The sequence below is a fragment of the Ranitomeya variabilis genome, chromosome 4 (genome assembly GCF_051348905.1).
Source record: "Ranitomeya variabilis isolate aRanVar5 chromosome 4, aRanVar5.hap1, whole genome shotgun sequence".
NCBI lineage: Eukaryota > Metazoa > Chordata > Amphibia > Anura > Dendrobatidae > Ranitomeya > Ranitomeya variabilis.
Window position 1 is genome coordinate 195,067,997 of NC_135235.1, and position 23,694 is coordinate 195,091,690.

The following is a 23,694-nucleotide window of genomic DNA, read 5'->3' on the forward strand; positions in this document are numbered from 1 at the left end:
TTTTGGTGTGGACACCTGCAAAAAAAAAAAACCACAGCGTAGCCGCACGTGGAACAAGACCTAAAACGCGCAGTGGACATGAGTTTTCCTGAAGGGGTTGTTTGTGCAAGGAGTCTTTTTGGCGAGGAAAATTTCACACTCCTCCTAGAAAATGTAAAACTCCTAAAAAAAATAAATTAATTAATTAACCCCCCCCCCCCCCCCCTGGAGTTTCTGCTCCAAAAACTACTAAGGCTACATTCACATTAGCGTTGCGTCAGGCGCAGCCGCGGCGACGCCTGCGTCATGCGCCCCTATATTTAACATGGGGGTCGCATGGACATGCGTTGCACTTGCGTTTTGTGACGCATGCGTCACTGTGGTGCATGCATCAGGGCGCAGAGGACGCTGCATGATGCAGTTTTTTCTGCGCCAAAAACCATGCAAAAGTGGACGCATGCGTCACAAAACGCTGCGTTGTGCATGCGTTTACATTTGCGTTGTGCGTTGCATCGCCGACGCTGCACCGCACAACGCAAATGTGAACGTAGCCTAACAAAAACTCTGTAAGCACAAAAAGGTGAAAAGTAGTTCCCAAAAAATGTCACCCGTTTGCCTCCTTTCCAGCTGCATCCATTTTTTAAAAGTCCAAAAATCTATTTCCCAGGGCATAATCTGTATAAGAAAGCAATTAAAGGGAACCTATCACCCCGTTTTTTTCGGTATGAGATAAAAATACTGTTAAATAGGGCCTGAGCTGTGCATTACAATAGTGTAGTTTGTGGACCCCTATTCCCCACCTATGCTGCCGAAATACGTTACCAAAGTAGTCATTTTCGCCTGTCAATCAGGCTGGTCAGGTCGGATGGGCGTGGCTTCTTCCCCCAGATATTGCGTAGTTTTCCGTTGGTGGCGTAGTGGTGTGCGCATGTCCAAGGTCCCCAATCCTGCACGGGGGGGTGAAAATAGCAGCGATGTCCGTTATTCCATTGGTGGTCGGTGGGCGCGGCCATCTTCCTTTGGCCGCGCGTGCGCAGAAGCGGCGCTCTGCTGGCCGCGGCTTCAGGAAAATGGCCGCGGGATGCCGCGCGTGCGCAGATGGAGATCGCGGCGGCCATTTTCCTGAAGCCGCGGCCAGCAGAGCGCCGCTTCTGCGCACGCGCGGCCAAAGGAAGATGGCCGCGCCCACCGACCACCAATGGAATAACGGACATCGCTGCTATTTTCACCCCCCCGTGCAGGATTGGGGACGTTGGACATGCGCACACCACTACGCCACCAACGGAAAACTACGCAATATCTGGGGGAAGAAGCCACGCCCATCCGACCTGACCAGCCTGATTGACAGGCGAAAATGACTACTTTGGTAACGTATTTCGGCAGCATAGGTGGGGAATCGGGGTCCACAAACTACACTATTGTAATGCACAGCTCAGGCCATATTTAACAGTATTTTTATCTCATACCGAAAAAAACGGGGTGATAGGTTCCCTTTAAAATCTGAATATTTTATTTTATTGAAAAAAAGGTCAGCTGGATTTGTTACTAATGGAAAACAACTAAACATATGAACAAGTCTCCAAAAATAGTGAGATACGACCAGGTGTAACGCAGCCTAAATAGTTAGTGGTCAGCCAGGCGATGGTTCCACTGGCTTTGCCGGAGCTTTCCTATCTTCTGCACGAAAGACCCACTCGTCGGAAACCTGAAATTGGGCATGTTGGATCGCTATATTCCCCCCACCATCGGGAGACCCCATACTTATTACACTCTCAGCCGAGCTTGTCGATTATGTAGGCTGTGACTGACATTAGTCTTATGTGTATGTGGACTTTAACCCCTTCACGCCGCAGCCCTTTTTCCTTTTTTTGCGTTTGTCTTTCGCTCCCCTTCTTCCCAGAGCCATACCTCCTTTTATTTTTTCTTCCATATGGCCATGTGAGGGCTTGTTTTTTGTGGGATGAATTGTACTTTTGAACGATACCATTGGTTTTACCATATTGTGTACTGAAAAACAGGAAAAAAAATTCCAAGTGCGGTGAAATTGCAAAATAAAAGTACAATTCCACAACGTTTTTTTGGAATTTTTTTTACCATGTTCACCAAATGCTAAAACTGACCTGCCATTATGATTCTCCAGGTCATTACAAAGTCATAGACACCAAACATGTCTAGGCTGTTTTATTTATTTTTTTTAGTTAAGTGGTGAAGAAAAAATCAAAAGTTTGTTTTAAAAAAATAAATAAAAAATTGCGTCACTTTCCTAGACCCGTAGCGTCTCCATTTTTCGTGATCTCGGGTTGGGTGAGGGCTTATTTTTTGCATGTTGAGCTGACATGTTTATTGATACCATATTGGTGCAGAAATAATCTTTTGATCGCTTGTTATTGCATTTTAATGTAATGTTGCTGCGACCAAAAAACTTAATTCTGGCGTTTTGACTCCTCATTATGCCATTTAGCGATTGGGTTAATTCTTTTTTCTTTTTTTTTTTATGTTGATTGATCGGGCGATTCTGAACGCGGCAATACCAAATATGTGCATGCTTTGATTTTTTTTTTTTGATGTTTTGATTTTTTTTTTAATTGTTTTATTTATTATTATTTGAATGGGGGGGGGTGATTTGAAAAAAAATAAAATAAATAATAATAAAAAAAAAATATATATGTATGTGTGTGTGTGTGTGTGTGTATATGTATATATATGTATATGTATATATATATATATATATATATATATATATATATATATATATATATATATATATATATATGTATATGTGTATAGATAGATAGATAGATTTTAAAAAATTTTTGTCACTTTTTTTTTTTTTTTTCACTTTTGGCATGCTTCAATATTCTCCATGGGAGACTAGAAGCTGCCATAACCCGATCGGCTTTGCTACATACAGGCGATGATCAGATCGCCTGTATGTAGCAGGGTTGCTGACTTGCTGTGCGCACCGACCACTGCAATCCGACAGTGACAACCCGAGGTCTCCTGCAGAGATGGTATTGCCGATCCGACTGCCATGTCAACAGGATAGGTTTGCTTACAGGTGTGCATTTACCGTACATGCTTTCAACTGTCTTACCATTGTGTTGGAAACCCTTAAGACCCCCATACATATTAGATGACTGTCGGCCAAGCAATGCTGCGCCCTATCGTTAAGCCGACAGCCACCTCAGCCAGCTCGCCCATACACAGGAGCGCTCATTTGTCCTAGCGTTCTTGTGTTCTCTATGAGAACGCCGCCAGCTGACACATCGGACGGTGACTTCTCAGGAGAAACAATGCGATTGGCAGTCCGAATATGTACATGAACACTGACACACGTAGACCTGTTCAAATGAATGGGTCTGTGCACATATCTGTGTTTTCTCACGGACTGAGTGCTCCACACGTCGACATGTCCGGTTTTGTTCATCTGCACGGATCACACGGACCCATACAAGTCAATGGGTCCGTGTAAACACGTACTGCACACGGATGGCGTCCGTGTGCCATCCGTGTGCGTTTTTAAAGTCATAAGGTTAAAATTGAAACTGATTGTTTCAATACACGGACACATGGACAGCACGCGGATGCTACATGGATGAGACATATGGATGGGACACACAGATAGCACATGGATGTCACATGAATGGGACACACGGATGCCACATGGATGGGACACACGGACAGCATACGGATAGGACATACGGATGGGACACACGGATAGGACACACGTATGCCACACGGATAGGACACAAGGATGCCACACAGGACACACGGATGCCATACTGATGGGACACACGGATGGATAGGACACATATATCTCTGGTACCGTTTTTTCCGGTACCACAAATATCAGGACGTGTGAATCCGGCCTCAAGCATATGAAGAGCCCTGACCCATCGTACAGTTTTCACCAGATTTGTGTCGTAATACTATTACAAAAGTCCGAAGTCCAATCTTTTAACAATTTTACCTCAGTCTTGACCACCTCCATCAACTTTTTGAAAAGTGAGAACAGCTTGGATGGGACGGAGCACGGAGAATTTATGTAACAAAAGTGGAGTCAATTATGACAGAATGTACCGGAGTAGATTTCGGCAGATGAAGGATGAATGAAAACAGATTAGTGAATTTGGAGCATCTTACTCCAGCACACCCTTCCTCAACACAAGCGTAGGAAACCTCAGTCCTGATGAATCGGAGCCTTAAACATATAACTGTTTTGGATCTTTAAGTCTAATTAGTAAAAGTCTGTGAATCCCTAGGGTTTGGCATGTTATAGAAGCATGTGAGAAATATTGATCTGTGGTGGCCTTAGTGTCGAGACCCAACTGATCAGCAAATGTCTTATGCCCTCGGTTTACTGGAGAGTGAAGGAAGACTGGGTCTATACAGGCCTGGCATTAGGGGCAGGCAGACCAGGCAGCTGCCTAGGGCCTCCGCTCCTCCAGGGGCCCCCTGCCAGTGGCCGCTATGGGGCCCATGAGTAAAGGCCCCGTCACACACAGCAACGCTGCAGCGATACAGACAACGATGCTGATCGCTGCAGCGTCGCTGTTTTGTCGCTGTGTGGTCGCTGGGGAGCTGTCACACAGACAGCTCTCTCCAGCGACCAGCGATCAGGGGAACGACTTCGGCATCGTTGAAACTCTTCAACTATGCCGAAGTCCCCCTGCAGCACCCGGGTAACCAGGGTAAACATCGGGTTACTAAGCGCAGGGCCGCGCTTAGTAACCCGATGTTTACCCTGGTTACCAAAAAAAACAAACAGTACATACTCACCATCTGATGTCCGTCAGGTCCCTTGCCGTCTGCTTCCTGCTCTGACTGAGCCGCCGTACAGTGAGAGCAGAGCGCAGCGGTGACGTCACTGCTGTGCTCTCACTTCTCACTGTACGGCCGGATCTCAGTCAGAGCAGGAAGCAGACGGCAAGGGACCTGACGGACATCAGATGGTGAGTATGTACTGTTTGTTTTTTTTTACATTTACGCTGGTAACCAGGGTAAACATCGGGTTACTAAGCGCGGCCCTGCGCTTAGTAACCCGATGTTTACCCTGGTTACCAGTGAAGACATCGCTGGATCGGTGTCACACACACCGATTCAGCGATGTCAGCGGGACCTCAACGATCAAAAAACGGCCCAGGCCATTCCGACACGACCAGCGATCTCGCAGCAGGGGCCTGATCGCTGGTACGTGTCACACATAGCGAGATCGCTACTGAGGTCGCTGTTGCGTCACAAAACTTGTGACTCAGCAGCGATCTCGCTAGCGATCTCGCTATGTGAGACGGGGGCTTAAGGGAGATAACTAAGAAGACTCTCAGAGTAGCTCGCTGCTGCTCATTGGATTACAAATGTATTCTGTTATTTTAAACAGGAAACCTTTCTGCATTGCTAGAATTTTCAGACTATCAGACAAAGGGTTAAAGGCGTTTTACAGCATAAATTAATATTTCCACATTTATAACGAAAAAAAGGTAGATCAATGGAAAAGCATTGTAGAAAGCCCATGACGGAGACTGTTACCAAAGGTGCAGAGCAGGGAGCATGCCACTGGCTCAGCAAACAATTCTGTGGACAGACCAATGTGTGCAGACACCTGGAAATGTTTTCCAAGGTTACACGGCCTGATAACGGCTTTATTTTTCCTGCATTCTGCTCTCTGACCTGGATTGTAACATATACTCTTAATTAGTAACTCTCACTTTTATTTCAGAAATCAATAGAACTCGTGAATGTCAGCAACTTTATAATATATCTTATTAGAGAAATCTGCTTCTTTCTCCTCCTGGACTGATTTTTCACTCTCAATTTATGGGTAAATTCTGTATTTAGTGAAAACAGATGTTCCCATTACTGAGATAGGAGATGACAGTTGGTGCCGATAAAGTTCTATGGAGAGGGAGGAACAGTTAGTTCTCCATAGAACTTTATGAGCACCAACTGTCATCTCCTATCTCAGCAATGGTAACGTCTGAATATAGATTCTACACAGGAATCAAGAATTTCAAGAGTGAAAGATAAGTTCAGGAGGAGCAAGAAGCAGATTTCTCTGATACTACGAAGTTTTTTATTTTCACATGTAATATTGATTTATGGGGGTGGGGGAATACACAATTGCTCTTTACACTCCAATTTTGGAGAAAGTTAACTGCCGTTTCTGGTCTCCTAGGAGTAGAAAGCCAAAAATGGCATTGATTATATGACTGATGAGCCCCATTGATTTGTAATAGAGCCCTTCGAGTTTCGTCATACGGAATCCATTTTTTACCATTACCCCCAAGATCTGAACCTACTCAATCATGTGAGCCATTTACAGTATACGAATGACAGTCCCTTGTGGACTTTTTCCTTTAAGAGCTGAATTGGAAATTCTTTTCATGCACCAAGGGGATCAGGAAGAACAATTAATTAGCTCCCACCACAATATGTAAATGTTAAAAATTGTGCTAATGTATTTGAGGATATGATTAACAAGACTGGGGCTGCACACACTCTTTCCTGATATATGCTACATATCTTGTAATCCTTTTTTTTCTTATTTTCCATTGAGTTCTCAGAAGTTCACCTGATCTATATCTTTTCCTGGCTGATCTGCATTCACATTGTGCGACGCCTATGATCCCATTACAGCTCTCCAACCTTTGCATGTTCTGTAGAGACATGCTGGGAGCGGTAGTTCTGCACTGACCAGAGAGCCTCCGATTGGAGATCATTTTTAAATGCATCTATATATTTTTCATAGGGGACTCCATTTAGTACTGGGTCAGCTTTGGTCTCCTGCCAACACAATGTTTGCTGTGCCCTATGGAACCCGCAGGCTGCCGGGACACGTCCTGGAAAGTTCTTTCTGACGTTATGTAATGATGTACTCACCATTTTCTGCCTGACATCATTTCCTATATGTGTGATCATCTTTCTTCCCTCCATCACTTGTCTCCGGCTTGTCTGGTGACTGCACTGATCACGGAGTAAGGGAGTGTTCATGTGTCGAGTCCCAGGGTCCAGAGTCCAGAATCCACTATGAGGACAGTCCTCAGGCTGATTGGTTTGGGTGGAGGAGAGTCCCTCCATAGCCCACCTTAAAGGAGGAGCCTTCATGACAGGGGGTTGCTTCTCACGCCACTAAACTCTGCTGAGCTGTACAGAATGTAAATCAGCCATTTGCCTTTTGTACCCTGTCTGCCAGTGGGACATTACCTTAATGCGCTGCCAGAATGATAATTAATGCTTTGTTGTTAATCCCTTTGTGGAAAATCAGGCGAAATCCTTCCATCCATAATTAAGTCGGCTACAAAGGTGAAGACTGCAACCTTTTTAGCTGTAGTTCTCAGAAGAGTTTTCCGATGGAAAGGTCCTGGTCACATTGGACATGTATATCGTGGCATTGACATTTACAGAGCTTTATAGCCAGTTTTAGCAAAAATGCATTTCCTTTCATACATCAGACTCCATTAAAAAAGTAAAATGTTCCCTTGTACCCTCCTAAGTCTAAAACATTATTACTACAAACACCATTATTTTTCACAAAAGCCCAGAAAATACATTCTCATTGGTAATATATAGACTAAGCCCAACATAAAGTTTCCTTTGTGTTACTTTGTGTCTTCTTTTCATCTTTATCTGTCCCTCTGTGCATCCAGTTTCACATAGCAGAAAGGGTGATCCTATTCTTATCTGCAGAAACTACATTTCCCAGTAGCACTTGCTTCTCCTTAGTGCTGCATCTCCCTCCCTATCTTATATGCTCCTGACAAGCCCTACCTTTCTTGAGCTATCCTCAAACTAATCTGTAGAATTTACCATATGTTTCTGTGCCTTCTTCTCTGTACTCTGCCTGACCGACCTTATCTACTGCCATCTACCGTACATCAGTATGGCTGCCTACGTGGACTTATATAATTGCTAGCTGGTTTCTAACAAAGCTCAACTTTCCTACACTCCTTCACAATGGAGCATGTACTTGCTGCTGACAGATCTGTTATGTGAGAAAGCTTGTGGAGAAAGCATAAAATAGTGCACTAAGGGTATAAACTGTAAAAAAATAAACCTGCTCCCTTTTGGAGGTTGTGCTACAATGGGCACAACAGCAGCATGGGTAGAACATGCCTGGAACAAGGTGCTGCTGGTGTCCTTGGCCTTCAATCCAGGTATGCAGAAAGGAGTTAATACCAATAAACGAAATATACTTCATCATCACAGCTTCTTTTGGTCACCGGTTGTATCTTCAGTGTCCATTCCTGTTTTGGTATCCATCCATACTCTTATCTTTTGAGCATATTTGTGTTGTGAAACTGCAAATGCTGCTCTGTTGATGCATATGGCAGAAGATTATTCTCTGCTGTATGCATCAACAAAGCAGCATTTTCAGACAACAAAACACTGCTCCATTGTGGAGGAATGCAGGAGAGTTTAGCTCTGCTACAAATCAGACAACAATTATGTAAAACCACACAGCTGCTAAGTGATGTAGATAGCAGAAGACAGTATTGGTCAGGCAGGGTACTGTACAAGAGCCGAGCATGCACAGAAGCAGAGTACCGTATATTACCTTTAGAGTAAACTCTGTCAGAGGTTGTGGCAGAGCTGTGCTGGCTGGAAGCTAGGGCAGAGGCACTGTATTGAGCAAGATCAACCAGGAGCACTGTAACTACAGCAGAATGGTTCCAATGGCACCTGGAGGCTAAATTGAGCCTGGAGGAGCATCTTTTGGCTATCGGACGAACTTTGATTCTGCTGACGGCTATCTCTGCCGATTTCCCCACCATTCATGTGAGCGTTCATGTGTTTTCCACGAGGAGGAAGTTTCTGGTAGACTCCAGCAGCAGCGTATCTCTCCTAAATACTGTTGAAATGCCAATGTACACAGTCGGAGCGGCCCCTATACATGTCGGGTACTCTGCTGGTCCTGACAAAATCTGCCTGTTCAGTCGCCTTTCATCTAATCTTTATGGGGGCCTTATGTGTATTGTTGTGATGGTGAGACTCCCATTCACAAAATGAACGTTACATCATCTGCTTTCCGTGTTTTTCACGATTCGCTCTCATACCCATGATATACTAGGGGACCATTCACATGTCCGATTTTTATTTTTTTCTTCAAAACAAGTGGTCTGTGGCAAATATTGAAAACCCATCCGATTTTGATTTGAAGGTCAGATCAAAATCAGCAATGCAAATTAATGGCTGCGTGAAAAAATTAGACCTCTCTGGGATGACATCGATTTTCACAGACTCCTAGAATTGAGAATTTCTTCGCGTACGTGAAGATTGGATGATGTTCATGCCACACTATGATCAAATTGAGCAGAATAATTGGTCCGATTTTCTTGTACGTGAAAAAAATCTGACATCTGAATGAGGCCTTGGGGTTTGTTCAAGCAGGCCAGGTATAGGAGAAGATGAACTTTTTGTTTCTTCGAGAAAAATGAAATTTTCAAACTCGTTAAGCTTTGTTGTGAACCTGGTGAAAAACTTGTGCCTGAATTAGTCCTTACTTGTACCTGTCCTTTTATTTCCTTACATCTAATTTTTTTGTTTCATTCTTTAGGTTTTTGGCAGACTAATATCAGCTCAGCGCCGATGGCCTATTATCTCATGGAGAGCCGCAAGCACAACATTTAAGGTAAAGAATAGTGATGAGGGAACATGGATAAAGTGTTATCCGAGCATGTTCTGGTGCTAATCGAGTGTCTTCGGCATGCTCGAAAAATATGTTCAAGTCCCCACGCCTACAGGTCTCGTGGCTTTTCGACAGGCACAGCCCATGCAAGGATTGCCTAACAAACAGAGTCGCTGCATGTGTTGAGGCTGTCGAAGAGCCGCGAAACATGCAGCCGCGGGGATTCGAACATAGTATTCGACAACGCTGAAGACACTCTCCGATAATACTTTATCCCAGCTCGGTCGCTCATGACTAAGGAACAATTCATGGACATAAATGACGCCCTTGTCTGGCAGCTTGAGTGAAGAAATTGTGCATTTGGGCATGACCTGCAGAAGTCGTCTTCGTGTCAGTACTGTTATACTTTTTTTTTCTCAACCTACCTTAAATGTTTCATTGTCTCCTTTGTACTTCAGTCCACAGACCTCCAAGTAGAATTGAACAAACAGCCTAAAAAGAAGCCGGCTGTATCAGAGTTAGTGTTTGGGAAAACGTTCACCGACCATATGCTGACCATAGAGTGGACCAATGAGAGCGGCTGGGGAAAGCCACTCATAAAGCCCTTCCAAAACCTTTCCCTTCACCCTGCGTCTTCTGCACTGCATTATTCAGTTGAGGTAAGATGTAGGGATCAAGGAGGTCATCGCTTTACTAACGTCTTCCAGAAAAGTCGCGCATTTTTTGTTAAAAAAGGTTGTTGTAGACGTGGGTGAGAGTTCTGACCCTTTTATAGATTTCCTCCGCTTTTGTAGTTGGAAAATTGGCATTGGGTCAGACCTGGCATTGTTTTGAGCCTACAACAGATTATTTATGACTTACGGTGGAGAGATCCTTTCTATGAGAAGTTCCTTACTCCATATTTTCATATGGTGTCCTATCACCCTGTAAGGAAGCGATTATTCTGCTCTGGTCCATGAGTAGTTTGTAGAGGTTCAATGGGAGGTGTGTTTCTTTATATATGACCCATGATTGTCACTAAAGATGCCATAGTTGGATGAAACCTTAAGTTTTCCACGTCTTTGAGATCCCACGCTAGTAGCATTTTGGAGTGTAAGCAAATTGGCTATATGTGGGTTTGCAGTTGGTTCCCGGAGATGTTCTATATCCTTTTTGGCTATGACTAGCATATATTCCACAGGGTGTAGTGGGGTATATCTTTATTGATACGTGCCTCTGTCTTTTTGCAGCTCTTTGAGGGCATGAAAGCCTACAGAGGGGAGGACAATCAGGTTCGTCTTTTCCGACCCATGATGAACATGGAGAGGATGCATCGGACGGCACACCGAGCTTGTCTACCTGTAAGTATTAATGACCGTGCATTCTCTGAAGGGTTGGGATTAAAACATGCTCTCAAGTAGAGATGAGCGAATATTTTCGGAAAATGATCACCGAATCCGAATTTACCATAATCGTACCACATTTGTGCCGAATTTATGTTTCGCTCATTTCTACTCCCATTGACTCCAATGGCGTTCGGTTATGTTCGGCGAATATTGCAAATACGGGTATTGTAATCCGAACCGAATATTGAAATATTCGCTCATCTCTACTCACTAGTCTCCTCTAGGGGATTTTCTTTTTTAACAGGTTTTCCATTTGGTGTAATTTAGATGCAGGAAAATCTGCACAAATTTGCAGCAGATCTGTTGCTTTGCATCGTGTCTGCTATGTAATAATCATAATGAGGGTTCTAAACTCTGCAGCAGGCCTTCAAATATGGAGCTAAAAAATTGCATCACATAAATGGGAATTGCAAAACCTTATTCACATGCATTTTGCTGCAAATTTAACACATCTGGATGTGCCTTAGTGGTACCATTTTGGTAGTGTCCTAATTCTTGCCGTCCCATATTAGTCTTCCCCATAATGCAAAAAACAACAAATAGTCAAGGATCAATCACTTTCTTATTATGCTATATCACTGTGTGTTGGTGGACCTTGACTAGCGAAATGCTGAAACAGCCATATCTCTACATGACTGTGGAGCTCCGGCTGTGTCACTCGTTCCCAAGATCATGTGTTGCTAAGCCGCAACTCAGACATCTTTGGGTTGAGCTTATAACGGAGAGGAGCCAGAAGACCGCAGCATCTGATTTCTCCTACTCCTGCACTGATTAGAAGCACTTCACCTTCATATTAAACTGTGTAAATTTCTTTGGGCAGTGCAGGGGTTAATCGGCTCAGTTGAGATCTCCTGGAGCCTTAAGGCTCTCAGCTGTTCGCTTTTAGCCTCTCACATCTCCTATATAATCTGGGTCCTGGCTAGCACTCATTGTCAGAGCGAGCTTATACTACATGGCTGGAGGTCGTTGGTGGTTGTTATTGGAGAAGGCGTTTGGTGGATTTATCTGTGGTTGTTGCTAGCCTTTGAGTGTGTGATTATTCCCTTTCTTCTACTTTGGTTTAACCCCATCCTCCACTCCCTTGTGCATTCCTTTGTTATATGTATGAGTATATTTGTATGTTTGGTATTTTTTGTTATCCCTGTTCATATTACCTTGTTAGTCTGCTTGGTGTGTTACGGTACACTACTACTCCCCTCTTTGGATGGGGGAAGGGTACAAAGTGAGGGCAGATTCAGGAGCTAAGGCAAGGTACGTGGCCCCAGCGTCTTCACCATCAGAAGTAATCCGGTGAGCTAGGGCGTCCATTGCATTAGGGATAGGAAAGGAGCTACTGTTCCCAGGATATCCGACAACAGAGTCCCTGCCTGTTTTATCACAGGAGTCATTGTTTCTGCCATCAACAGTCCTGGTAGCTCTTCAGAAATCAAGTCAGTGATATGTACGCTTGGTGGCCACGGGAGCTCCTAAGTAACTTGAGTTGATTTATGATGAGCACAGAGGGCTCTAGATGTGACAGAAACTCTTCCTCCTGTGATGCCTCGGGCAGAGAAAATTGTTGCCTATTTTTTCATTAAATGTGAAGTTTTACTCTTCTTTCCTAATATATATATACTGTATATGATAGATATATCTATCCGAGAAGAGTGGAGGGTTTACAGAGAGCTGCAGCTGGCTGGGTGGGGAGAAGATGAAGAGGAGCTACATTTTGAATGGAAATAAAATAGAAAAGGAAGGTTAATTTTTGTGATGGGTAGTCTTTACTGCTCACACTGTACACACATCTGCAGTGGCTAAAAAAAAAAAAAAAACTAGAATGGCTTGTTGTAGGTCCACTTATCTAGTTGATATGGTGGTTACTGACTGCTTACACTCGCCTGTATTTTGGGCATTGTGTTCACTAATTTGGTAAAAAGGAGAAGCTCCCCCATACCCTGCTGATCATCGGAGGGTGCTCGAATCAGATGGTGGAGCACCAGAAAAATGGAAGAATATTCATTCAGCCCATCCATCCAGTGAGAATTAATAAAACTTTCTTTATTTAGTCCATTAATAACAGAGAGGATCAGGAAAGGAATTAAAAACCTGACGCGTTTCTGGTGTGCTTGTCTTCCTTAGTCATAGTACTGTGCTGAGCTCACCAGAAACGTGTTAGTTTTTTAATTCCTTTCCTGTTCTTCTTTGTTTTTAATGGACTAAATAAAGTTGTATGAATTCTCACTGGATGGATGTGCAGAATATTCTTCAATTTTTATGATTACCGCTGTGCTCACTAAACTTGACTTTGGTCACACCAATGAGCCCGTACCGCGGAGTGGCCATGTTAATGGATCCCTCTTCCATCTTGCTGTACTATAAAAAAGCATGTATAATCCCGTGGTGGGTGAGATACTTGTGCATGGGGTAATATTATTATTATATTTTCTAATTTTCTTTTCTTCAGGCTTTTGACAGGGCAGAGCTCTTGGAGTGCCTGAGAAGACTTATTGACATCGACAGAGAATGGGTTCCTAAATCTACCACCGCGAGTCTCTATATCCGCCCCACCTTTATTGGCACAGAGGTATCTTATGGATTTTACTACCCTACTTTTGTTTTTTATATTGTGGCCATGCAGTGAATGACATGACGAGTAAGAGCAATTTTCACTATTATATTTTTATTCCCTACAATGTGGATTGTATGGATACTGATTTGTGAATGTCATGCAATCGAGTGTGTTTATTTATTTTACTTTTTGCTATATTTTTTTCTATCTTTCGTCGTGATGACTGTTTGGGGAGCTGAAAATATTTGTAATTGTTATATAATCAACAACTCGCCTATTATTAATGTTCATGGATGGTGCAAAACTCGTAAGGGGTTAACGGGCGGTCACACTCATGTCTATAAAGCGTTTATCCGGTACTTTTATTTATTAGTTTTTAGGCCCATAGCATCTACCTGCCTGTTTTTTTTACTAACCACCACTGATAGTGGTTCATTGACCGCTCCTGCCTGCAATTCAGCTGTCCAACGTCAACAGAGCTGCTCTTCCTCTTCCGAGCTGCTCTGTTGATGGGGATGCGGACGTCATTCTGATTGACAGATCCCCGCAGTTAGGCAGTAGAGTCCAGCTGTCAATCAGCATGACGTCGGCAGTGACACTCCATCAATAGAGCAGTTGCCCTGTCGACATGACGTCAGTGGAAGTCACTGAATCGCTGGCAGGAGCAGCCATGACTACTCTTTGTCGGCTGAGATTGGCACCAGCTACAATAGTCCCGGATAACCCCTTTAACCTCTTAATCTATGACCTATATACACTTCATAGGTCGTATCACTGTATTCCATGCGGGCTCAGGTGCTGAGCTCGAAAGTTTTCCAGCATGTCAGCTGATTTGATCAGTTGACTTGTGCCCCTAACAGCCGCAGATGGAATCGTAATCCACCCACGGCTGTTAACATGCTAAATGCCGCTGTCAATCTCCAACAGCGTCACTTAACATGGCCGCACCGGAACTGCGTCACTAATCCCGCCTATCGGCGTGACCGCGGAACACCGACTGGTTGGCATGACAACCCAGGGTCTGCAGGAGACCCCTGTGGTTGTTATTGCAGATCTGCTGTGAGCGCCATCCTGTGGCCGGCGTTCATAGCAGATAATCATCTTACCTACACATAGCAGGGCTGAAACTCATCTATGTGTAGCACAGGCGATCGGATACAAGTAATGATATAGGTATGGAATAACCATCAAAAACAAATTTGTGAATCTGCTCTCTTTTTACAGCCCTCTCTTGGAGTCACAAAGTCCAACCATGCGTTACTGTACATCATTCTTGGACCTGTAGGACCTTACTTTCCAACAGGGGGATTTACCCCAGTTTCACTTTTGGCAGATCCAAAATATGTGCGTGCCTGGACGGGGGGAGTAGGGAACTATAAACTGGGTGGGTAAGTAAAAGTTTCCACCATAGTTTTCATGCTTTCAACCAGTAATACGTTTTTTATTTTATCATTTTTTTTCTGCAATATTTTCATATTTCCTTCAAACAGAAACTATGGGCCCACAATTTATGTGCAACACGCAGCCTCAAAGGAAGGATGTCAGCAAGTTCTCTGGCTATACGGTAATGATCACCAAGTGACTGAAGCTGGCACCATGAACTTCTTCATGTACTGGATCAATGAGAATGGAGGCAAGTCCTGTATTCGTGTTTTTCTTTGTGGACAGTACAACTATGATCTTCTGATGAAAAGGAACTGATGTTTTTATCATGAGCTCTTAAAGTCAACTTCTGGACAATAAGGCTGCGTGTCCACGCTCAGGATGGCCGGCGGTATCGCCGCAGCGGCGAAGCCGCTCGGCGCTAAGCCCCGTCCCCTTTCTGGGACACGATCATGCCGGATGTGTACTGTACACATCTGGGATCATCGCACCCCTCGCCATAGGGCCCTGTGATATTACCTGCGGCGACGCAGCGTCGCCGCAGGTAGCACGGACATGCTGCGATCTGAAAAGACGCGCAGCATGTCCGGAATCGCAGGCCCGCTGCGTGCGGGTTTCCACGCATAGTGGACACGGGATTTCACAAAATCCCCTCCACTATGCTGGAACATCTGGACGCTGCGTGTTTGACGCTGCAGCGTCAATCACGCAGTGTTTACTTACCGTGGACACTCACCCTAAGCTTAAAATACAGATTTTTCCTGAAGGCACCTGACCTAAAGATATGCTTAGCTGGTCTCCACCAAGTTCTGGAGGTCCATGCATGCATCTTCATACTGGAGTGTCCTTCACCATAGCTGCAAGTTCACATTCAGAAAAGCCATTGTGTTGAGCTGAGCTTGACTTCATTGCCGGTTTGCGTACAACGAGTTACCAACTGATAGATTACCATGGTGGTGGCTACCATCTTGACATTTCTGTGAAGCTCAGTTGGTTTCTAAGGATCAAGAGAAGGCAGGATTACTAAATGTCTTCTTCAGCTCTGTATATGCCAAACAGGAGCAAGCGGCAGATATGATCAGTCCTACTTTTAATACATCAACTAATATACGCAGCTGGTGAAGATATTGTCCAAATGAAGCTAAATAATATTTTAGAAAGTCAAGTTTGTAAATAGTTGGAAAACTGTCTCAAAAATCGCACAGAGAGTTGCAGTGAATGACTGCGACTCTGGGTGGTCCCTGTTTATAAGTGGTGTCCACGGTTCAGTGCTGGGTCTACTGTTCTGCTTATTTATTAATGATCTAGAAGATGGGGTTAATAGTCTTATTTCTATTTTGGCAGGTGACACCAAGCAATGTAGTATAGTGCAGTCTATCGAAGATGTTCATAAGTTACAAGCCGATTTAGGACGGTTTCACACGTCCTGATATTTCCGGTCCCGAAAAAAACAGTACCGGAGATATCGGTGTCTGTGTGTCTCATACTTGTGGCATACACGTGGCAACCGTGTGCCGCCCGTGTGCCGTATCAGTACTACATGTACCGGTGCTTGGGAAGCTGTGGTATAGTAAGGCTATGTGCACACGCTGCGGATCCGCAGCGGTTTCGACGCTGCGGATTTGCAGCAATTTTCCATGAGTTTACAGTACAATGTAAACCTATGGAAAACAAAATCCGCAGTGCACATGCTGCGGGAAAAAAACACCCGGAAACGTAGTGTTTATTCCGCAGCATGTCAATTCTTTGTGCAGATTCTGCAGCGGTTTACACCTGCTCCATAATAGGAATCCGCAGGTGTCAAACCGTAGGTGAAATCCGCAGTAAATCCGCTGTAATTCCGCAGGAAATCCGCAGTTCGGATTTACAAAAATCAGTCCGGAAAAATCTGCAGAGTAATCCGCAGCGTGTGCACATACCCTTAGCGCTGTTTCCCAGCGTCGTGTGCTGAAGAACGCTCTCTTCATTCTTCCCTGCTAGCGCTGATCTCAGTTTTGAGTGTTATATTCCATGGATAACAGGGAGACCAGCTAGTGGCTTATGGGACTACTACTCCTACTCTTATCAGCCTACACCTGCTGCCGCTAATAACAGGGAGAGCAGGCGGTGGCTGATGGGAGTATTCCTGAGCCTGCGCTATAAATAAATACATTTAAAAAATGATGTGGGTTCCCCTGTATTCTTGACAACCAGCCAGGCATAACTGACATCTGTGGGCTGCAGCCCTCAGCTGCCAGCATTCGCAAGTCTGGTTATTAAGAATAGCGGGATCCCCATGCTGTATATATATATATATATATATATATATATATATATATATATATATATATATATATATATATATATATATATATCTATATCTATATCTATATCTATCTCACACACACACACACACACACACACACACACACACACACACACACACACACACTCTGTGTGGGGTCCCCCAATTTTTGACAACCACCTTTGCTAAAGCAGGCAGCTGGGGGCTGGTGTTCTCAAGCTGGTAAGGGGACATGGTCATTGACCCCCCCACACCTAAAAATAGCAGCCTGCAGCCATCCAGAAAAGGCACATCTATTAGATGCACCAGTTCTGGTGCATTGCCCGGTTCTTCCCACTTGCCCTGTAGCAATGGCAAATGGGGTACATATTTGTGGGTCTGATGTCACCTTTGTATTGTCAGGGGACATCAAGCGGACGGGTTAGTAATGGAGAGGTGTCTAAAAGACACCTATCCATTACTAATCCTGTAGTTATAGCATAAAGAAACACACAGCCAGAATAAAGTCTTTTATTTGAAAATAAAACAAAACACAGTTTTCCAGTTTTATTTAAAAATAACAAACACAGGTGAGTATAACGCCCATAGCATGAAGTCAATGTATCCTATAATAAAACAAAAATAAAAAAACAAAAATATCCCTCACCTGTCCGTCATTCTGTCCCAGGCCGTAATCCATGTCTGGGGGAGAAATAGTTTTCAACCTGGACGGTGCCAAGATGCGACTGTCCAGCCTGAGAACCACTGGTGAATGAGTTGTTGTGAGCGCAGCCTCAATGACTAGTGGTGACGTCATCCAGGTTACCTTTGATCGCTGAGGCTGCGTTCTCAGCCGGGCTGAACTGCGGTGACCTCAGCACCGTGAGAAAAATCACCACAGTTCAGCTCAGTGAGTTCACCGCAGATCAAAGATCAAGATCTGCGGTGAACTCAGTGACTTTTTCTCACAGTGCTGAGGTCACCGCAGTTCAGCCCTGCTGGGAAAGCAGCCTGAGTGACCTGCGGCAGATATGACGTAATAATATATTCTAGGAGGAGTAAAACTTGGAGAGTCACTTGTAGAGGAGGATCTGGGTGTACTGGTAGATAGCAGAAAAATAACAGCGTTCAATGTCAATCATCAGCTTCCAAGAGCAGCAGGATATTGTCATGCACTAAGAGACCTGGACTCACAGGACAGGGACATAATACTAAGAGCCACACAACTGATAATGACATGGATGATCATAGTTATGACGAAAGATTATTGTAATTACATTTATTTAGCTGTGACAAGACAGGCTATGTGCACACGTTCAGGATTTTTCGCGTTTGTTCGTCCGTTTTCCACGTAAAAAACGCTAAAAAAACACTTGCATAAAGATCCCAACATTTTTAATGCATTCCGCAATTTTTGTGCACATGCTGCGTTTTTTTTCCGCAAAAAGAACGCATCGCGGTAAACGCAGCATGTTTTTTCGCGTTTTTGACGCTATAGTATTGCATTGGGAAGCTCCGGGAAAAAAATTGCGAAAAAAATGCGAGTGGATTTCCTGCAGAAAAAGTCCAGTTTTGTTCAGGAAAATTCTGCAGACATTCCTGAACGTGTGCGCATAGCCTAAGGGTAAATTAGATTAACTTTCCATATAAAAAAATATTACCAAAAGCTGTTTCATGTAAAATGCCCTCAAAATACAAGTCAAGACGCTCTCCCTCCATCTGGAGAGAAAAAAGGTCTGACCTCCATAGGAGGCAATTTTCTTTACCATGAGAACAAGAAGTTTTGCACCATTTTGGCCGCCTGTGTCATTATTTCACAAAGTATACGGCCTTTTTAGAGAACTATTTTGGATAAAGCAGATTGCTAGAATAAAGTTAGAAACTTTACAGAAGGGGAAGGACATTGGAGCTGCAGCGGGTCCATGGGTGATGGGCAGAATGGAGTATCTGCTGAATTCCTGCCTAATTCTAGGAGGCACCAGGTGAAGATCCCACCATATTGGTGGCAGAGCGGCTCCAGAGGAATCACAAACTCCATCATGCAGATGGATTTGGGAAAGGAAAGATTATTGATCATCTCATTGATTCGGAATGATGATTATTTTGTCTGGTTGCAGAGAAGGAACTTGTGACTCCACCATTAAGCGGTTTAATCCTCCCTGGAGTAACGAGACAAAGCCTGCTGGACCTGGCGCGACAGTGGGTGAGTGTCACTATTACAGGTCACTCTTCAGACTTTGGTATTTTATAAAGTCTCCAAAGTGTCTAATAAAAATCAATGAATGTCTTGTTAGTGTAAGTCGATACCTTATTACGTACAGTGCGGTACGTGTACACTATCTGCCTTATTACGTACAGTGGGGTACGTGTACACTATCTGCCTTATTACGTACAGTGGGGTACGTGTACACTAGATGCCTTATTACGTACAGTGGGGTACATGTACACTATCTGCCTTATTACGTACAGTGCGGTACGTGTACACTAGATGCCTTATTACGTACAGTGGGGTACGTGTACACTATCTGCCTTATTACGTACAGTGCGGTACGTGTACACTATCTGCCTTATTACATACAGTGGGGCACGTGTATACTATCTGCCTTATTACATACAGTGGGGTACGTGTACACTAGATGCCTTATTACATACAGTGGGGTACGTGTATACTATCTGCCTTATTACATACAGTGGGGTACGTGTACACTAGATGCCTTATTACATACAGTGGGGTACGTGTACACTAGATGCCTTATTACATACAGTGGGGTACGTGTACACTATCTGCCTTATTACATACAGTGGGGTACGTGTACACTAGATGCCTTATTACATACAGTGGGGTGCGTGTATACTATCTGCCTTATTACATACAGTGGGGTACGTGTACACTATCTGCCTTATTAAATACAGTGGGGCACGTGTACACTATCTGCCTTATTACATACAGTGGGGTACGTGTACACTAGATGCCTTATTACATACAGTGGGGTACGTGTATACTATCTGCCTTATTACATACAGTGGGGTACGTGTATACTATCTGCCTTATTACATACAGTGGGGTACGTGTACACTAGATGCCTTATTACATACAGTGGGGTACGTGTACACTATCTACCTTATTACGTACAGTGCGGTACGTGTACACTATCTGCCTTATTACGTACAGTGGGGTACGTGTACACTATCTGCCTTATTACGTACAGTGGGGTACGTGTACACTAGATGCCTTATTACGTACAGTGGGGTACATGTACACTATCTGCCTTATTACGTACAGTGCGGTACGTGTACACTATCTGCCTTATTACATACAGTGGGGCACGTGTATACTATCTGCCTTATTACATACAGTGGGGTACGTGTACACTAGATGCCTTATTACATACAGTGGGGTACGTGTATACTATCTGCCTTATTACATACAGTGGGGTACGTGTACACTAGATGCCTTATTACATACAGTGGGGTACGTGTACACTAGATGCCTTATTACATACAGTGGGGTACGTGTACACTATCTGCCTTATTACATACAGTGGGGTACGTGTACACTAGATGCCTTATTACATACAGTGGGGTGCGTGTATACTATCTGCCTTATTACATACAGTGGGGTACGTGTACACTATCTGCCTTATTAAATACAGTGGGGCACGTGTACACTATCTGCCTTATTACATACAGTGGGGTACGTGTACACTAGATGCCTTATTACATACAGTGGGGCACGTGTATACTATCTGCCTTATTACATACAGTGGGGTACGTGTACACTAGATGCCTTATTACATACAGTGGGGTACGTGTATACTATCTGCCTTATTACATACAGTGGGGTACGTGTACACTAGATGCCTTATTACATACAGTGGGGTACGTGTACACTAGATGCCTTATTACATACAGTGGGGTACGTGTACACTATCTGCCTTATTACATACAGTGGGGTACGTGTACACTAGATGCCTTATTACATACAGTGGGGTGCGTGTATACTATCTGCCTTATTACATACAGTGGGGTACGTGTACACTAGATGCCTTATTACATACAGTGGGGTACGTGTATACTATCTGCCTTATTACATACAGTGGGGTACGTGTATACTATCTGCCTTATTACATACAGTGGGGTACGTGTACACTAGATGCCTTATTACATACAGTGGGGTACGTGTACACTATCTACCTTATTACATACAGTGGGGTACGTGTATACTATCTGTCTTATTAAATACAGTGGGGTACGTGTACACTAGATGCCTTATTACATACAGTGGGGTACGTGTACACTTGATGCCTTATTACATACAGTGGGGTACGTGTACACTATCTACCTTATTACATACAGTGGGGTACGTGTACACTATCTACCTTATTACATACAGTGGGGTACGTGTATACTATCTGCCTTATTACATACAGTGGGGTACCTGTACACTATCTTCCTTATTACATACAGTGCGGTACGTGTACACTAGATGCCTTATTAAATACAGCGGGGTACGTGTACACTATCTGCCCTATTACATACAGTGCGGTACGTGTACACTAGATGCCTTATTAAATACAGTGCGGTGCATGTACAATAGATGCCTTATTACATAGTGTGGTACGTGTACACTAGATGCCTTATTACATAGTGTGGTACGTGTACACTAGATGCCTTATTACATAGTGCGGTACGTGTACACTAGATGCCTTCTTACATACAGTGTGGTACGTGTACACTAGATGCCTTATTACATAAAGTGGGGTACGTGTACACTAGATGCCTTATTACATAGTGTGGTACGTGTACACTAGATGCCTTATTACATAGTGCGGTACGTGTACACTAGATGCCTTCTTACATACAGTGTGGTACGTGTACACTAGATGCCTTATTACATAAAGTGGGGTACGTGTACACTAGATGCCTTATTACATAGTGTGGTACGTGTACACTAGATGCCTTATTACATAGTGCGGTACGTGTACACTAGATTCCTTCTTACATACAGTGTGGTACGTGTACACTAGATGCCTTATTACATAGTGTGGTACGTGTACACTAGATGTCTTATTACATACAGTGCGGTATGTGTACACTAGATTCCTTATTACATAAAGTGGGGTACGTGTACACTAGATGCCTTACTACATAGTGTGGTGCGTGTACACTAGATGTCTTATTACATACAGTGCGGTACGTGTACACTAGATTCCTTATTACATACAGTGGGGTACGTGTACTCTGGATGCCTTATAAGGTACAATGGGGTACGATGGGGTACGTGAACACTATCTGCCTTATTACATACGGTGTGGTACATGTGCAGTAGGGTTAGTGTACAGTAGATGCGTTATTAGATACAGTAGTTAGCAGTCTGTTCGGAGACCCCCAGTGATAGTATTCTTCACTGCGGAGAGGGGGCTATGGTCTTACTGACATTATCCTACATAGAATGTAAGTCCGCAAGGACAGGGTCCTCTCCCCTCTGTACCAGTCTGTCACTATAAACCTGTTTACTGTAAACTATATCTGTAACTCTGTATGTAACCCCTTCTCATGTACAGCACCATGGAACTAATGGTGCTATATAAATAAATAATAATAATACAGGTTATGGCGCCACCTTGTGCCCATTCTATATAACTCCCTTCAGCTTCCATCATACAAGTCCAGCGGAAGTTGGGAAATATTATTGTGCCGGTCATTGTGCACTGTACACACTACCTTCCACCCTTGTCCCGTGTTGTGCCTCCTGCAGGGCGAATTCAAGGTTTCCGAGCGCACCTTTACAATGGCTGATGTGCTGAAAGGGCTGAAGGACAACCGAGTAAAGGAGATCTTTGGAGCAGGAACGGCCTGTGTGGTTTGTCCTGTAAACCGGATATTTTACGATGGAGAAGTGAGTACTGCCTGTGCTTGTTCTATTTTCTTCTGAGCTTTATATACTTTATGTGACCTGTAATCATGTGGTTCATTAATGCTGGATTAAAGGGGTTCTCATGAAGAATCAGCATCTGAAATCGATAGGGGGCCCCCTGTATAAGCCAGTTTGGAGGGCTCCTGTGGGCATGGGCCATCTGTGGGTTACATGGGTGGCCATTCCTATTATCCCCAGGGCCAGCTACAGGCAAAATATTTGGGGTCGGCAAGATTGGGGTCTTCCCCCTATCTAAAGCTTTATCACACAAGACCACATTAATCTTTATTTTCTGATCTTTTTTACCTGTCATTTCTCAGAATTACCTCATTCCCACCATGGAAAATGGACCTGACATGGCAAAACGCTTCTTGAAAGAGCTCACAGACATTCAGGTAAGATCTTGTCTAAATGCCGCAAAATGTTCCTGCATAGAGATCACCCAGCGATGCGGAGTTTATTACCTGCAGCGTGTCAATGTCTGCTTCCGATTGTGGCTTACTCATTTTTCTTAGGAGTAAGGAAAAAGGCAGACACAGAAAGATCATGCTGACCTTACTAACAAGTGTGAAACCAGCTCTGGGGTGATGTAACACA

General features: G+C 43.9%; 1 protein-coding gene and 1 long non-coding RNA gene across 4 annotated transcripts in view; one reads left to right on the forward strand and one right to left on the reverse strand.

Moving 5' to 3' along the window:
- The window catches only part of LOC143770178 (uncharacterized), a 55,210-nt gene extending 48,243 nt beyond the window's left edge, over positions 1–6,967 (reverse strand). Inside the window, exon 1 of the long non-coding RNA XR_013214563.1 lies at positions 6,856–6,967. This is a non-coding gene — a long non-coding RNA (uncharacterized LOC143770178). The remainder of the gene's footprint in view (positions 1–6,855) is intronic.
- LOC143770176 (branched-chain-amino-acid aminotransferase, cytosolic-like) overlaps positions 1–23,694 on the forward strand; it is a 66,346-nt gene that overhangs the window by 30,566 nt on the left and 12,086 nt on the right. For all 3 annotated transcript variants that reach the window (XM_077259535.1, XM_077259534.1, XM_077259533.1), the window contains 9 exons: positions 9,530–9,604; positions 10,060–10,260; positions 10,831–10,941; positions 13,430–13,549; positions 14,759–14,922; positions 15,025–15,167; positions 19,298–19,383; positions 22,939–23,079; positions 23,418–23,492. In XM_077259535.1, the coding sequence (XP_077115650.1) occupies positions 9,530–9,604; positions 10,060–10,260; positions 10,831–10,941; positions 13,430–13,549; positions 14,759–14,922; positions 15,025–15,167; positions 19,298–19,383; positions 22,939–23,079; positions 23,418–23,492 (1,116 nt within the window). The remainder of the gene's footprint in view (positions 1–9,529; positions 9,605–10,059; positions 10,261–10,830; positions 10,942–13,429; positions 13,550–14,758; positions 14,923–15,024; positions 15,168–19,297; positions 19,384–22,938; positions 23,080–23,417; positions 23,493–23,694) is intronic.